The 16,693-nt window shown below is 38.4% G+C and overlaps 1 protein-coding gene across 1 annotated transcript in view; it reads right to left on the reverse strand.

Moving 5' to 3' along the window:
• Positions 1–950: 950 nt before the first annotated feature.
• ogfod3 (2-oxoglutarate and iron dependent oxygenase domain containing 3) overlaps positions 951–16,693 on the reverse strand; it is a 29,588-nt gene continuing 13,845 nt past the window's right edge. Inside the window, exons 8-9 of the mRNA XM_042507589.2 lie at positions 12,555–12,678; positions 951–1,782 (exon numbers count right to left, since the gene is read on the reverse strand). Coding sequence (XP_042363523.2) covers positions 1,646–1,782; positions 12,555–12,678 — 261 coding nt within the window. The 3' untranslated portion in view covers positions 951–1,645. The remainder of the gene's footprint in view (positions 1,783–12,554; positions 12,679–16,693) is intronic.

The raw sequence follows: 16,693 nt of genomic DNA on the forward strand, positions 1-16,693 counted from the left end.
ATGTTCTCTGTGTTGCTGTTTTACCATCATATATCCAGCACCATAAGCCCATTTCACAAAAAACTGGCATCCCTCCCACACAGCCCACCTCCACATGTAGGACTGCTGTTCTGCTTCTCTTAACACAAATAAATGAATCTGATAATGGGTCCCTAAGGAGCTGAGAAGAGCAATATTGTGGTAAAGGCACAATAGCTGTCAGCTGTGTGTTTGCAGTGGATGTGAAGTTATAAGTACGCCTTGTTCTGCCTGAGTCGACATAAATGTAATTAAGTTACAGGCACAGCGAGAAAGCTGTCTACAGTGAGTTGGCAAGTACCCCTTAACAGGACACCTATACTATACCTATAGTGTATTCCACAGTTAATATCAAGTGCATTTATATTTGTCAGTGGCATCATTATGCGCGGTAATATAGTTTTAAAGCTGCAAAAAAAAAGTATGAATATATATATTTTTAGCTTTCAGCATTTTTTAGTTCATTTTCTTCTTTGTATGTTTTACTTTCTTTATCTTGTACATTTTTACTAATTTCTTGTTAATTTTTGGTCAATGTCTTGTTAAATTACTCACTCCCCTGGCTTTTGCGAAAAAATCAAACCAATTTTGGCTGATGGATTCAAGGCTCAAACTGCAGAACCTGTAAAGAATAAGAATGGAGAGGGTGGTTTGTTGTGAGCAGCTGTGTGGAAAATAAGAAAGGCGAGCAAAGCGACTTCTCAAGATGATAGCGTTTGATCATTCAAGCAATTCCACAAGTGTGTGGCTCACAAAGGAAGTACGGCTCCAGTAGAGTAGCAAGCAATAGAGGTATACATGTAACAATATTGGAAAACGGGATGAAAACTGGGAATTCATCTGGTTACTTAAGTGGTTTCTTGATCGTGTTTTTGGAGGTAAAACAGACGAAAGACGGAACAGTTTTTGTGCTAAAAATGAGGCAAACAGACTTTTAAGGTTCTGTCAGTTATTTTATTTTAAATCGTCCTCACTGACCACATGGAGGTAAATGACAACCAAGTAAGAAAAGCAATCACTCCTGGACAAAGAGAGGGTTCTTCTCAGAAGAAAACACCTCATTGGTCATGGGTGAGGGCGAGTATGAATGGGGATTTTGCGATGAAAGACTGCTTCAGTTGGTGATTCCCAAGATTTATATCTCTCCTCAAAATAAAAAAAAAACACACCCCGAGACGCAGAAAACACAAAATCCCACTTTAGCCTCTTTGAAACGGTTTCAGTCGAGAGGCATTCTCTGCTCAAGCCGTCCCCGGAATGATCAACAAGATTGCGGAAATGTGGTGAGAACACAGAAAACTTAATTCTAGCAATTATGATGGTGCAATGAAAAGATACACTGCTGTAGAAAATTGGATAAAAACACACAGGTGATAAAAAATAAGAAAACACCTCCACAGAAGAGAGAGTGAGTGTGTGTGCTTTGTTTCTGTGGCACAATCAGTGAGGGGCAGTGAGTCAATATCTGAAAATAAAAGAAAATTACAGATATTGACCGCGCAGCATCAGGACATTGATGTTCTGAGTAAAATCTCACTTCGCCCTCCCTCGTCTCTCCCCTCTGATCTCTTCTCTTTGCTGCAGGGCTGGTTCGAGCCAGTGAGCAGCGGCGTCACCCGTGGGTGCCTCAGGGCAAGGCGGGGTCAGAGATGGCGTGTGCAGGGTCGCAGGTGAAGGACACTGTGATGGCGTAACGCGTCCCCCACGTCACCTTCTCCACACGGTGGAGGTTTTCAGTGCCGGAAGAGAAGAAGGAGACTCGTCCTGTGCAAGGAAGGAATGAGAGGGACTTATTAGAATGCTTTAGCCCTTTGAAACCTGGATCCACATCCGTTTTCTTGTGCTGTGTTCAGATGTCTTTCACAAGCATTTGAAATCTTTTAGAACCTGAGCAAATTGGTTTGATTTCTTTCAAAAACATGGGGAAAAGGCAATGAGTAACTGAGAAAAAAATCTAAAAATGTGCTAATGAAAAAGAGAGAGAGAATTGTGATTTTATTTTATTTTTTTATTTTTTTGGACGCCAAAATGTTGGGAAAACTATATTTATAATCATAATAACTTTATATTTAAAATAAAACTGCTTTTTTTTTTTCACTTTTTAATTTTGAGGTTGAGGCCATTTTGTTGTTTTTGTTTTAACATTTCTTTCTCTTTTTATTTTTTGCTGATTTTCAGGTAATTTTTTGTGTGATATTTTACCAATTTCTTGCTAATATTTGGCTCATTCCTTGTTAAGTTGCTCATTTCCATCTTGTCATATTTTTTTAAAAAGAAATCAAGCCAGTTTTCCCAGGTTTCAAAGGATTAAAGGAATAGTTCAAATTTTAAAGAAATATGCTTATTAAGCTTCTTCCTATGACTGAAAGAGTATATCAATATCATGTCTGCATTAAGACTGGAACCAGGACATTTGTTTACATAGCTTATGATAACATTGAGAGAATGCTCCAAGCGCAAGTGCGAAGTGCGGCCATGATGTCAACGTTCTCAGAGGATCCGCCTACTGCCAGTTCACATGGTAACAGAGTGGGTTGCGCTCTCAAAAGGTTACAATCTGGACAGCAGTTTCAAAAATGTGCATTTTCAGGCCCCAAAACACTATTATCGTGCGAACGAAAGGCAAAACCACAACAAAAGCTTCATGCAAGAGCTGTTGCCATGAAAACAGCAATACTGCCCAAGCCTAACTGTCACATTTACCTCTTTCTTCATGGGAGTGGTAGGAAAAAAGGACTTGTTGTATGAATCATTTCGTTAATTTCTGTTAATTTAATAAGAGGTGTGTCTTTTTTTTGTTTGTTTTATAATTTTTTCTGTCACAGTTTATATGCCAAGCTAGGGGAACCACATCCTGACTCCAGCTATGTATTTGATGCACAGACATGATATTCTCATTTCAATCCTAAAAGACAGTAAATAAGCTTATTCCCCAAAAATGCTGAACTGAAAATATACTTTGCTTGTTGAAATTTGATGAGAGGAGAGGACACAAAAAGACCCAAGAAAGAAGCTGAAACCCCGAGGAGATAAAGGGGCCACAAGGACACGCTCGACTTATTCCAGAATTGTGTTCAAGCGAATGCTGAAATGCATTATTTTGACTGTCTGATTTAAAAGATTTTACAACTTTTTTTTTGGACCGACACACAGTGCGAGTTTCGGGAGGTTGCCTCCGGGTAAATTCTCTCCCTTTTATCAGAGGCTTTGCTTCGCTGGGCCAGCTAATGAGCTATTGCAATATACCAGCCAGTCTGGTTCTTTCTAAACACAACCTGCTCTGTCTAAGAAAGACATTAGCATGAATGTTTACGTAGCTCGTCTGCAGTTGTGCTCCGTAATTAAAGGATTTATATTTAAAAAGTTTCAGACTTGTTTGTTTCGCTACAAAACTTCGGGTTTCTTTTGAGGGGGTTATCTCATTATGTGAATATGAATAAAAAGCTGGAACCATTGTGCCCCAATTTGTTTGCTCTGTTATCCCTTCCAAGAATTACTGTTGACGTGTTATGTACGTGTGTGTGTGTGTGTGTGTGTGTGTGTGTGTAAATCCCCCTGGCAGGGCATTTAGCTGAGGACGTCAGGGGAAATCAGTGCTTGCAGTTAAATAATAGAAAGTACAGTGAAAACCCAATGAATGGGACATAAGAAGACAGAAAATTAATTCACAAAAAAGAGTGTGAGTAGCAACACAATAAGTAATGGTCTACTTGTTCTGTATCATTGAATAGGAGGGCGTTTTCAAGTGCTCAAATTAGCCACACAGCTTTAGATAACTGCACAATGAAATAATCTTTGAAAATAATCCCTTGCACTTGTCAACATAAATGTTCCCTGTGTCTGCTGTGAAGAACCCAGCAGATTCGGTACAGTCGCCAGAGCAGATAAGCTGCATCACAATGCAGGGATATTCACGGGGGAATTCAACAGGCTTCACACTCTTCTAGAAAATCATTTTCCGGGGCATTTACAGGACATCATTCAAAAACCTAGAGATATCTTTTTATGTGTCAGTGCTGGAGGCATTTTGTTTTAGAGATGTCTGTCCATCCCATTCTCGTGAGCATGATATCTCAGGAGCACCCTGAGAGAATTTCTTCAAATTTGGCACAAAGGTCTACTTGGACTCAAGGACGAACTGACTAGATTTTGTGGGTCAAAAATCAGAGGTCCATGTAAGCTGTTAATGTAAGCTCCTTTGTCTAATTCTCATGAATGCAAAATCTCAAGAACACCTGAAGGGAATTTCTTCAATTCTGGCACAAATGTCCACTTGGACTTAAGGATGAACTTATTAAACTTTGGTGGTCAAAGGTTAAACTGCTAAACACTGTGACCTTGTCTGTCTCATTTTCATTAACATGATATCTCAAAAACACCTTTAGGGAATTTCTTAAAATTTGGCATAAACTTCCACTTCCAACAATGAACTGATCAGAGGTCAGGTCAAAGGTCACTGTGACCTTGCAAAAAATGTATTTGGCCATAACTTAAGATTCATAGGTTAATTATGACTTATTATGTCCATGATATAGACGAAACCAAAAAAAAAGACAAGTCATTCTAGTACATTTTAAATAGGCCGAGATTTCTTTAGAGAATAAGAAAACCTGACGTCATAGATTAAATCATTTTCTTGAGCCACATAGAAGTGGAAATGTACTCTTTTGTTCCCCTGAGTAATGGCAATGTTCTCAGGAATCAATCAGATTGAATAAACTCTGCCTCTTGTGAGAAGGCAGAGGGGAGTGTTCCCCTTGCAGAACAAGACTCGATAAGTAAAGTCTGTGAACCTCTAGCTCCCAGTATTGTTCTTATATCATTTCCAAACCATGCACAGTTTGCATTTGGGGCATGACTTGAAAACGTTGTTGTTCATCCTGGTGTAAAAACAGGGTGTGTTTGAGTGTAGGAGCTTAACCCTTTCAAAGCTGGATCAACGTCACTTTTATTTTGCTGCATTTCACCAGTATACCTTTGGACCCTGTGCAGATTGCTTTGATTTCTTTCGAAAACATAAGGAAAAGAAATTAGTAGATTGGGAAAAATATTTTTTAAAAGTCTGGGAAACATTTCTAATTTCTAATTGTTTTGATCTATTGAAATAATTGTCCATGTTTGTTTGTTTTTTTGGTTTTTTTTGCCTTCTCATTTTTGTAATTTATTTATTTTTGATTGCTTAGTTCATCATCAGGTCATTTTCTTCTGCTTTTTACAAATTTCTTGCCAATTTTGCAATAATTTCTTCTTAAGTTGCTTATTGCCTTCTTTCCATATGTTTTGAAAGAAATTAAACAAATTTGCTCAGATTTCAGGGGGTGAAGTTACCTTTTTAAAGATTGGATTTTAATTACAGTCTATGAAGGATAAGATTTAATCTCTTCACCACTTTCCTATGGCAGTTAGACTTCCAATGATCTATGAGGTCAAGCAATTTATTAGAAATTTACTTTTGTTTAGCATCTCATCTGTTGACACGGTTTAATTTCGTCAGGCTTCTACCCGACTGTGCACTGACGTATGGCTGAGCAGCAGAAGCTGGGAAGGGAAGACTAAAAATAGCTCTCAAATATTTAAACTAGCTGATAATCTGTCAGCATATAGGCAGATATCATGATATATATGAAATAAGCTTAAATCTGTCAATAATGTCATCTGTCCCTCACTAAATGGTACTATTTTGCAAAAGTCTAAATTAATCCTTTGGAACCTTGGCAAATTGCCTCAAATTCATTAAAAAAAAAAAAGCGAAGAAGACAATTAACAACTTAAAAAGAAATGACCCCAAAATTAGCAAGAAAGTAGTAAACGGTACAATAAATTATCTGAAAAATAGTAAAATAAAAATTAATTAATTAATTAAATGTAATTACATAAAAATAAAAAAAACAACCAAACAAAACATGAACAGAGAAGTAAAAAAAAAAGGGGACATGACCTGAAAAAAACTGCTTAAAAATATAATTATTCTACAAAATAATTCTAAACATATACTTTGGACATTTTCCCAAGTTTTAGAAAAATAAAATAAAACATATTTCTTGCAATTTGCAGGACATTTCTTTTCATGTTGCTCATTAATCTTTTCCCATGTTTTAAAAGAAACCAAACCTTTTTGCTCAGGCTGTAAAGGTTTTAATGCTTGTAAAAGGCATCTGAACACATCACAAGAAGTGACGTCAATCCATGTTTCAAAGGGTTAAGGGTTAAGGTGCGACATTTCCTAATAAAGGCAACACTGACCAGCAGGATTTTTGCTGCATAACAAGGGCTTAGATGGTGTGGCCAAGACTGCAGTCTGTCTTTACATACTAGATTTGTTACAGTAGCCTTCTGTACTGCATTGCAGAAAGGTCAGAGCAGCAAGAGAGATGGTGTTTACTTATTAAATCTCTTCTCAGTAAGTTTTTGTTAGCAAGCAAAGTAATTGCAAAACCAAATATGTGATTTCATTAATTGTTCAAAGGCAATTTATGCTCGAGGCTTGTTTCCGCTCTCCCACAACTGCTGCTGTTCTCAGCTGTGAGGCATTAAGAGGCATTCAAGAACTTTTGGGAGGGAGTTTTTCCAAATTACATATATGAAACTGACTTGACTTAAACCATCATATCAGTATGTTTACAGGTCTTGCGAGGTACTACTGCACATGTAAAAGTTGTACCTGGCCTTTTGGTTCCCCAGAGGGAGCAGTGTGAAATCTGAAATTGCCTCAAGTTATGTCACTTGAGTAAAGCCTCATTCCCACTAATTCCAGCTCCTTAACCAGCAAAATGAAATTACACTAATTACCCTCCGTGTCCTATTTACTAGCGTTGAAACATTATTCCAAGTTAGTCTGCACCAAGTTTGAAAGAGAAACTAAATAAGTAAAAGACACATGAAAAGAGGAAACCATTGAAAAGTTTTTACAGACCTCTGTTGATGCTGCTGTCTACTGTTTACTTGTTCTCCAGCATGTCTGTATCATCCCACAGACACACCAACAAAACAACCCATGCACACACAAAAGCTGTAACAAAGTATGGACAGAACCCAAAAATATAATGCCTCTGGCCACAAATTTTAAAAAATCTAGGATTGTAGGGTTAAAGTGAGCTTACCAGAACTCTGTATCCCACCTCTCATCCATGCATGAGGCTCTTGGCTACATTAGCTGCTAGTGGTTCAACATACCCAAAATGTGGGTGCATTGTGGGTAATATAGGCAACACTGGAGGTTCGTGTATCTACTTTTAATCATGGCTCATATATTACAAATTATTTTTGAATAGGGATGCATGATATTGGATTTTTTGCAGATATCCGATATGCCAATCAACTCATTTTGCGATAGCCAGAACCGATATCAATATATCCACTTTTTTCCTTAACTAATTTTAGTGATCATCAAGTCTCTTCTATAGTGGAATTTAACATCATATTATGCATACTCTTCAAGTGGTGTCCCACCAGCAGATAGAGACATGAAATACAATGCTGTTCAGTGTATGTAATATGTATTCATTGTGCAAAATAAGAAAAATACTTCAACTTAAGGTTGATGTTTTGTACATGTTCACTTTGTCAGTAAAAAATTGTTAGTGATATCAGCAGAAAACAGAAAGCTTTAACTGTCGTTTGCACCTGAGCTAATGTATTTTACATTTTCAGATTATTTTTATTTTTCATTTTCAGTATCTTTTACTTAACATTAGAAATCATAATCTGAATTTACTGACAAGCGAGTTTCTAGCACTGAGCATCTACTTAACTTCATCATCTGTTCAACACCAACTCCTGCTCTTTAAACCATGCCTCTGGGCTGTTTTTGCTTTTAATAACATGTCACTGATTCGCACTCAATGAGGTCTTTAACTTCAGAGACCCAAAGGGGATGAGTGTGCAATGCTAACAAGATGCTTAGCCATGCGTGACTCATCCGATGCCAATACCAAGGTGTGCTGCTCGAACTAAATGCCCATAAACACCACCAGCACAGTCACGAGGTGCACGACAAATCGACACACTGTCCAATCAATGTATTGATTACACCCACAGCCTCATAATGAATTAGTGGAGGATAAATCACACAGGCTGCATGGTGTCTCCTGGGAGGCTGGGATGAGAGTTAAAGGTAGATGACGTGGGGTGAAGTTGAATTAAAAAAAAGACCTTGAACATACCAGGTAGATAATGCAATTGCCTCAATTACTTTGTGACTCAGCCCAGGGCTAACATTTAACACGATGGAGAGGGAGGCAAGCGTTTTCCATTTGTTTCCCCATCCACGAGCCTAATGAGCACACAAGTGACTGTCAACTTTTTTGAAGTGTCTCCAGTTCCAGAGGTGCATTTTCCATTAATTCACTTCATTGACATTTCCAGAAAATCATTATATTAATCAGTGGAACAATGATCTATTTGTCACATGGGATCACACAAAGTACAACTATGGTGAAATGTGATCCATCAGCTCCTTTAACCCATGTACTGAGATTTTGTCTTTTTTTGGAGGCTGTCTGCAAGGTGCAGTGTTGCAAATTTGGTGACTTTCAAGTGACTTTATTGCTAAAACGTTTCTATGGCTACAGTGACGACCTTAATAGCTGAATTTGTGCACTAACAGTGTACACACCATATGAGCTACTCTATCGGAATTAGTAGGCGGCATCTTCGTTTCGAATCCTGAACTAAATAAAAGACATTATCTATCAAAATTCAGTACATATATTGTACTATTCTTTGATACTTCCTATATTACTTCATGTGTGAAAGTTTGGGAAAAATACCTATAAAACAATCACAAATCCAATTTTCTTGATTTAAAAAGTAGTGGAACACTAAATTGCTGGAGTATGCCTATCAGAGAAATATTTGTTCAAGTCTAATTTTAATCCTACATTCAAACATATCCCTTATTCCTGCTATGTAGTAAGAATTACTTGTTTTTAGTATCTCTATGTTTGCGCAACCACCAAGGTCAAGCTGGTGGTTTCAAGGCGGCAGCCCAGCTGAGGTTATCTAATTCCCCCGTGGTCGTCTGAGCTGGCAGGTTAACCCTTATTGGCTCCTCGGAACGGCAGACTTGCCTTTTTCACCGTCCGTCCTTCCAATGCTCTGTTTGTATCTGCCTTTCCCAGCCAAACAGCCTATCTCTCTATCGCATATCTACTCTTAATCAATCTCACGGCTATTTTCTGTCTGTGCCCACCCTCCATACTGTCTCCCTACATGCCCTATAGGGGATGCTTTCACATTCAGCAAATCCATCAGTTATCTCTCTCCTTCTCTTCTAATCCTCCACTCTTTTCCCTCCTCCACTCCGCAACTTGAGCAACACTTCCACTTCACCCCCCCGGTGCTCACAGTCATTACATTCTTGACATTTGCTCCCTCCGACAGCCAAGTCCTGATTGTCATCCCAGTGTTATAATTGCACCGCATTCATTGCTGTTGCCTCAAAGAGCAATGAATATCTCTGCAAATTAATCATCCGTCCAGATATAAGGAGTCACAACCTGTCTGTCAACTGCCCAGCATGCAGCCCCAAAGTTTGTCAAAGAGGTGAGGTGTGTTTCAGCAGAGACAAATAAATGATCTGGGCTCTTGATGCATTATGCATGGGGGGGTTTGCTGTGTCTACTATTTGATGTACCTCTCTACATATAAAATCACAGTGACAGGTGTAATCAAAGCCGTTGGGTTTCGCCATTGGCTGTGACAGTTCTGCCATATTTAGATTCTTGAGCATGCACCAACTCCACCGAGAATTAGGCATCCATCAAGGAAGACCCATTCCTTCCTCCTGTTCTTCTACTTTTTCCTCTTCTTCTTCTTCTCCCCTAATTCTCCTTCCTCTCCTTTGTCATCATCATTTTTTTCATCTTCTCTGTTGTCATTTTTTCCTGTTCTTCATTGTCGTCTTCCTCATCTCATTCTCTGTCGTCATCTTTATCTTCCTCTTCTTTGTCATCGTCTTCATCTTCTTGGTCGTTGTCTTCATCTTAGTTTTCTTTGTCCCCTTCTTTTTCATCATTGTCTTCTTTTTAATCCTCTCCATTGTCTTTGTCTTCTTTGTTGTATTCTTCCTCTTCTTTTTTGTTTTTTTTCCTTCTTTGTCATCATCTTCTTTTTTGTTTTCTTCTTCATCGTCTTATTCCTGTTCCTCTTTGTCTTTTTTCTTCTTCTTCGTCATCCTCCTCTTCTTTTATGTCTCTTTGTCATCTTCTTCTTTGTTGTCATTTTCTTCTTTGTTGTCATCTTCTTCATCTTTGTCATCTTCTTCGTCCTATTGTTTTCTTCTCCTTTTCTCATCTTGTTCCTATTCGTCTTTGTCTTCTTCCTCTTCTTCTTTGTTGTCTTCTTCCTCTTCTTCGTCATCTTCTTCTTCCACCTTGTTTCCTTGTTTTCTTCTTCTTCTGTCTTCTTCTTTGCTTCTTTCTCTTCTTCATCGTCTTCTTCATCTCTTCATTATCTTCTGTCTTCTTCTTCTTCACCCAGCAACTTTCATGTGATTTAAGATCACACTGTCACTATTCTCTCTGTTGTCTGGAGGTTATTCTCCCATCACTGATGCAAGATGTCTGTCACCAGAGATATGCAAGCCACAGCCACTCTTTATTAACATATGTCCTTCAGTCAACGTCCCTCACCGCTCCATCATGGGACGCTGTCAGTGGTCCAGGATGCTTCACTGTTGCTCACTGACTAGGTTATAGGCTTGTGTCTGACTGGCACATTGGAAGTTTGATGGAGATGAGAGTCAAGATGACACAAGGGGGAAGAAAGGAAGCGGGGGAGGGTGAAAAATTGTAGGCGAGGAAAGTGAAGGATTGCTTTTTTGAATCGCTGTTGATTATATGTGGCAGAAGAGTTGGATTAGAGGGCAAGAGATGATGGACAATGGGTGAGATAAAGGGAAGAGCGGCAGGGGAAAATGTGAAAGCAGGGACAAGGTGAACAGAGACGGCAGAGAATGGTTCACTGTCAGATATGATAGAGTGGAAGTAAGGCTGTCACGAAGAGGTAACGGCCTCAGGAGATGTTTTCCATATTGAACAGATTTACTTCTCTTACTTCTACTCTACTCCTTTGCCTGAGTAAAATCTGCTACATAAAAGAGAGTCATGAAGAGTCACTGATACAAATCAAGCAGTGACCTCTGGAGATGAAAAATGATGCCAATGCAGAAGTGGCAAAAACATATGGTTCTTAATGGCCACCAGAGGCTGACTCCAGAAGTGAGTCAATCCACAGAGACAAACAAGTTTTTTTGTTGTCTTTATGGTGAATAGTTTTTAAAAAAAGCCAAACTAAACGAAACTATGCTAAAATCCATGTATGTGGTGTAAGTGTTTCTCCTGCTAGCCCCGTCCGCAAGTTATCACATGCCTCATAGACTTAAAACTGTGATGACATCATAGATTCTTAAATCACTTTTCTTGGCTTGAAGAAAGTGTTCCAAATATAAAACTTGCACGGATGAAAATTTATGATAGAAAGTCATAATTGACTTTTTTTGCAATTCAAGGTGCCCTGTCGACAGTTTTACAGACATCTCTTTTGCAGTGGTGGTCTATGAGGAAAATGCTTTGGGAGGCCTGTTTTGAGCTACAATATACAGATAAAAACAACTTAAATAAGACAAAAGTGTCCCCATTGACCATTGTGTAAAATTCCCAAACTTTTCTTTGTTCCTAAACTCATAAGCTCATAAACAATAATGAGATTTGTGTGTTTTGTGTTTCACCTACATGAAAGACTACTAATTTTGCCTTGGAAAACTGAAATTGAAAAGTTCCCAAAGTTGAAAGGGAAAACTCAGTCAAAGTTAAAGTGGCGGCTGAAAAATCACCATTCAGTTCAATGCATGTCTAAAACACATTGGCAAACCCATTCTGTCTCATTCCTTTTAAAGTGAGCAGTTCAGAAACTTCCCTCATTTTCCAAACGCTCCCCAGAGAATTGGTCCAACTCCCCTGTTTTAGATGCCTCGCATGTGCCTCTCAAGTCCCATGCTAGTCCATGAACTGTCCCTGACACCCTGTAGAGGTTATTCTGCCGTGTGGTTCTCACAGAGGCAACTTTAAAAATATCCTCTTACTCACCACCTTACCCATATTTATGCTCTATACATATACCGACACTATATTACCTGTGAGATCAAGATGCTGTTATGTCTACCCCTCTGGGTGTTCTATGAGAGGTAAAGCCTAATCCCCTGCACCTTCACTGTGCAGCAGTCTGAGCTGCTGATTACCCACTTACAAAGGATTACACCCACTAAAACCACCTCCAGATTTATGAAGCAGCTGAGTGCAGCAATTATCATTTTGAGAATGGCTGTAATAATTAAATCCTCTATCTATCTTGCATCACTTACTTTAAGTGTGGGTTAATAGGCTTATATAGACTAAGACAGGGGTTACCAGGTGTTACTACTGATAGTCTGGATTTACAGTATCCTGCCTTACAGAAAGTCAAGCATCATCATCTCTGACGCTGGAGAAAGCACTATGGGACACTACATTAGGCAGCCTTTAACAGCTGCTAGTTACCTGCCCGTGGTTCCACTGTCCTGTTGCCATTTTGGTCCATGAAGATAAATCTTCCTCCAGTGAAGTCAGAGCCATAGTCAGATAGGTACAGGAGCGAGGTGTAGTCAAATGAGCCGTAAGTCACCTGACAGAGAGCAAAACAGGATAACAGTATCTGCATTAAAAAGTGATTTTTCAATATCCTGCTCATAAAGCAAGTCACAATTTTGCACTAAACAATGTTCACTGTTTTTAATAGAATTAAAATGTATGCGGGGCAGCAGCTAATGAAGGGGGGACAGACAACAGCAAATTTATTCTTTAAAATGCCTGTGTGTCCCTTTGCATCATTCTGTGTCCCCTCTCTAGATTCAGAGGTTTTTGTGAACCATCAGGCAGAGCTCACCATGAGGCTTTTTTTCCCCTCAGCAGCAGTTTGTGACTAGTGGCGTGGATAACTGATCTGCTGATTCATTCAGAGCTGATCTGATTAGATCAACGAATGAGAGAAGCAACTGCTGGCAGAGAATGCACACTTTCAGCCCCAGCAGAATGAATGGTTACGTTTCAATTCTAATGCGCCTGATGTTCTGCTACTCCATCTGTGCCCAGAGTACGCACTGCGATCTAAGACTATGGCGCAGTGAATAGCTGAACTGTGCAAATATTTCAAAAGCACTCCTAATGAGCAGTATAACCATAAAAATAGAAAATTTATTTGTGGAGGTAGATGTTTTAATTGTGGCAGGGTGCTACAAAGCATAACATATTAAGTGAATCTTAGTGTTCCATGTTAGCATGCTGCCTAATAAATCTAGTAATTCACATGCTATTCACAGTACAGCACAAAGTGCACATGTTCTGGCAAAAGAGTGAGTACAATTGCCTACAATTTGAACAACAACCATTTTCACATGACTTGCTGATCAAAAAGTTGAAATTGTCATACTGTTCTCGACTTCTCAACATTCTTTTATCATTTGAGCTAATACATGCAAAAGTTTCCATTCACTTGTTAAAATCAAGACAGACATTCAACTATACTGTTTGTGATGTCTGCTAAATTGGCAAACTGCCTGCAAGGTGACCGTAATAAACTAGGACTCACAAACAACCAATCTTTTTTTGCTCACTGTATAGTATACACATGAACATGAAAGATCATATGTAAAATTTTGTGCATGTAACACAATGATACACCAACAAACTTACTGTATACATACAAATGTGCATATCCCTTTTCTGTGTGTATTGGTTTGTACAATGTTGATTTTTCCCAAGTCAACTTTTATCTAAAAAATCTAAAAAGTTCAGAGTGACACACAATAGCATTCAGCTAGACAAAACTGACATTTTTGTAAAGCACAGTAAGCAGTCAGTGTCAACAAAAGTACAGCAAAACAGAGCTTTGTATACAAGAATCAGAATCACTTCTGACAGTCTGTTTTTTTGGTTCCCCAAATCTATTGTGTGAAATATTACCCACCACCAATGTCAAAAGTTTCAAAAAGTTTTTGCATTGCTGCATCGTGACACTTCCCACACCATGTTGCTGAAAATGTATTCTTTATACAGTAAGGATGCTTCATGGGAACAACATGCAGCTCTAACTATTTGACCACACAGAGCTTACAATACATGGTTTCCCAGTCACTGCAGTATCTCAGCCACATTTGCGTACACTGTCAGAAAATTCTTGGTGGAAAGAGCGGTGTTTGGTCCTCTGACATGGTGTCACTTGCTGCTGAGTCTTTTAGTTGAGAATGTCCACAACATTCAGCTTTTGCACTAACAAGAACCCCATCAAAAGGTGATACGTGACGGACATCTGAAGTGACTATAGGTTGCAATGAGGCAAACTTTTGTCACAATTCAGAGGATGTGCTAAAAAAAAAAAGCTCTGTTGGATGTACTGGTGATTTACCAAGCAAAATTACCAAATTTTAGGCAGACTAAATCATGACTCCAGAGGATACAAACCGAGTTTCATAAGAATTCCTGTAGCTGAAAATGAGACATAAACTTTTTGCATGTTTGGCGCCCTCTGGTGGCAAAATATACAACGACTGCTTATTGAAGTTTGGACAAAGCATCCGCATATATACACAAAGTCTGGTTACAAATGCTTATTTGCCATTTTTTGATTCATGACTATGTATAATTGAACTGAAAGAAACATTTGAAAATGTGTAACTTCAAAAGTGATTTTAAAAATGTTACATATTGGAATTTCTTTGATAGCTTTAGATCTGTAACGTTTGTCAATGATCTTGACAAAGTCTTGGGACAATTGGCACGAGAAGGAGAAGAAGAAGATTGAAAAGGAGAAGAAGAAGAAGAATAGGAGGAGCTAATGGAGGAGCTTGGACCCCTAATAATGTGGGCATAGTTGCACATCTCACTTGTGTAATTATTAATGCCATTAAATGGATTGTAGTCTTAAGGCATGCCTGCAGACTGGAGCCCCCACCTGAAGATTCAGCAGCATCCATTCATGCAACATGAACTGCTGTGGTCTGTTTATGCTGCACAAAGTACAATGGCACTAATGAGAGATGCTCAGATCCATGAGAGCAAACGGAGCTCAAACAGCCAGTGTGTAGCCTTAATGAAACATCAAAGAGAGATGTCAAGGAGCCAGGAGTGGCTGTCTGTTCATAGACTCAAACAGTTATTTCAGAGCCATAGTGCTCTATCTTGATCTTACCTCAAAGAAAGAAAAACAAAGTGAGCTTCCGGGAGTTTCGTGAATCTCTGAAACAACTTCAAACCAGACAATGCTCATAAGTGTTTCCAATCACTGCAATATGCAACTTTTTTACATTACATGATTAATTTGTATAAATGATCAGTGTTTCTCTGTCTGGCCATTGCCTGTCTCAATGCCTCTTTTTCTTGGAACTGCCTTTTCATTGTTAACTGGAATGCTCTGGGTTATATATACTTGGTTGTGGACATGTTAAATATAGTAAACTCAGTTTTAAACCTTTGAAACCTGAGAGATTGACATCACTTTTCTTGTGCTACTTTAAGACACCTTTCACAGGAAATTAAACCTATGAACCCTGAGCAAATTGGTGCAGTTTCTTATTAAAGGGCAATAAGCAAGTGAGTAGGAAATGTTCCTAGAGTTGCAAGAAATTAGTACATTAATTTTAAAAAGCTAGAGGAAAAATATCTAGGGAAATTAAAGATGAAAAAGCTATGAATATACTACATTCAAAGCTAATTATCATTGCACATATTTAAAATTTTGTTACAGAAATCTTGTACTTTTTAAGCACTTTTAAAAACTTTTTTTTAACTAATTTTAAAGTCATTTTCTTGTACTTCTTCCTGAAGTACAAGAAAATTTTCTCGTTCATTTTTGGGTCATTTTGGGTCACGCCAATTCTCTCAGGTTTCAAACAGTTAATTTACAAGGTGAGACAGCAAATTGGAGTCATGCCATCAACAACTGTGGAGAGAGGAGAGAAATAAAAGCACAGAGAGGCCTTGAGGGCTGAGACGCCACATCGAGTTATTATATATACTCGTATAAAGGCGTTATGATGTATTGCCGGGCAGGGTAACTTGATTAGACCACAGTGTAAAACACGATAATGTTGAAGCAGCATTAACCAGTGGCAGGCAGCCAATGGAGAGCCTGACAAAACTTAAATTAAAATAAGCAAGCTTAATAAATTATTAAATTTAAATTTTAAAATGAGAAAATGATTTGTTTTGCCTTTTTCATCATTTCAGTATTATATCAAATGAAGTTATACAATATAAAATTAACTACTTTCTATCCTAACGGGCACTGTTCCAGCCATGCACCAACACTACTTCAACACCAGTTTCCTCCTGATCCTGCCTCCATGTAATAACAGTAAATGGGTATAAAAGGGTGCAGAAGACGCCACAATTGTTTGGTCCAAAAAGTGTCTTTTGTCTGTTTGATGTTTGGTTCTGGTAAGGTAGTTGGGCTTTAAGCCTTTGAAACCTGGACTGACATCTCTTTTCTTTGGCTGCATTAAAACACCTTTCACAAGTAAATTGGTTTGATTTCTTTCGAAAACATGGGAAAAAAATCAACTTTTCAAGAAATGTCTCACATATTCCGAGAAACTGGAAACTTAAAAAATCATTTTCAAAAAGCTAGGGAAACATTTCTGGAA

This window comes from Plectropomus leopardus, chromosome 19, assembly GCF_026936395.1.
Source record: "Plectropomus leopardus strain MGB_pleo_1.0 chromosome 19, ASM2693639v1, whole genome shotgun sequence".
NCBI classification, from domain to species: Eukaryota; Metazoa; Chordata; class Actinopteri; order Perciformes; family Serranidae; genus Plectropomus; species Plectropomus leopardus.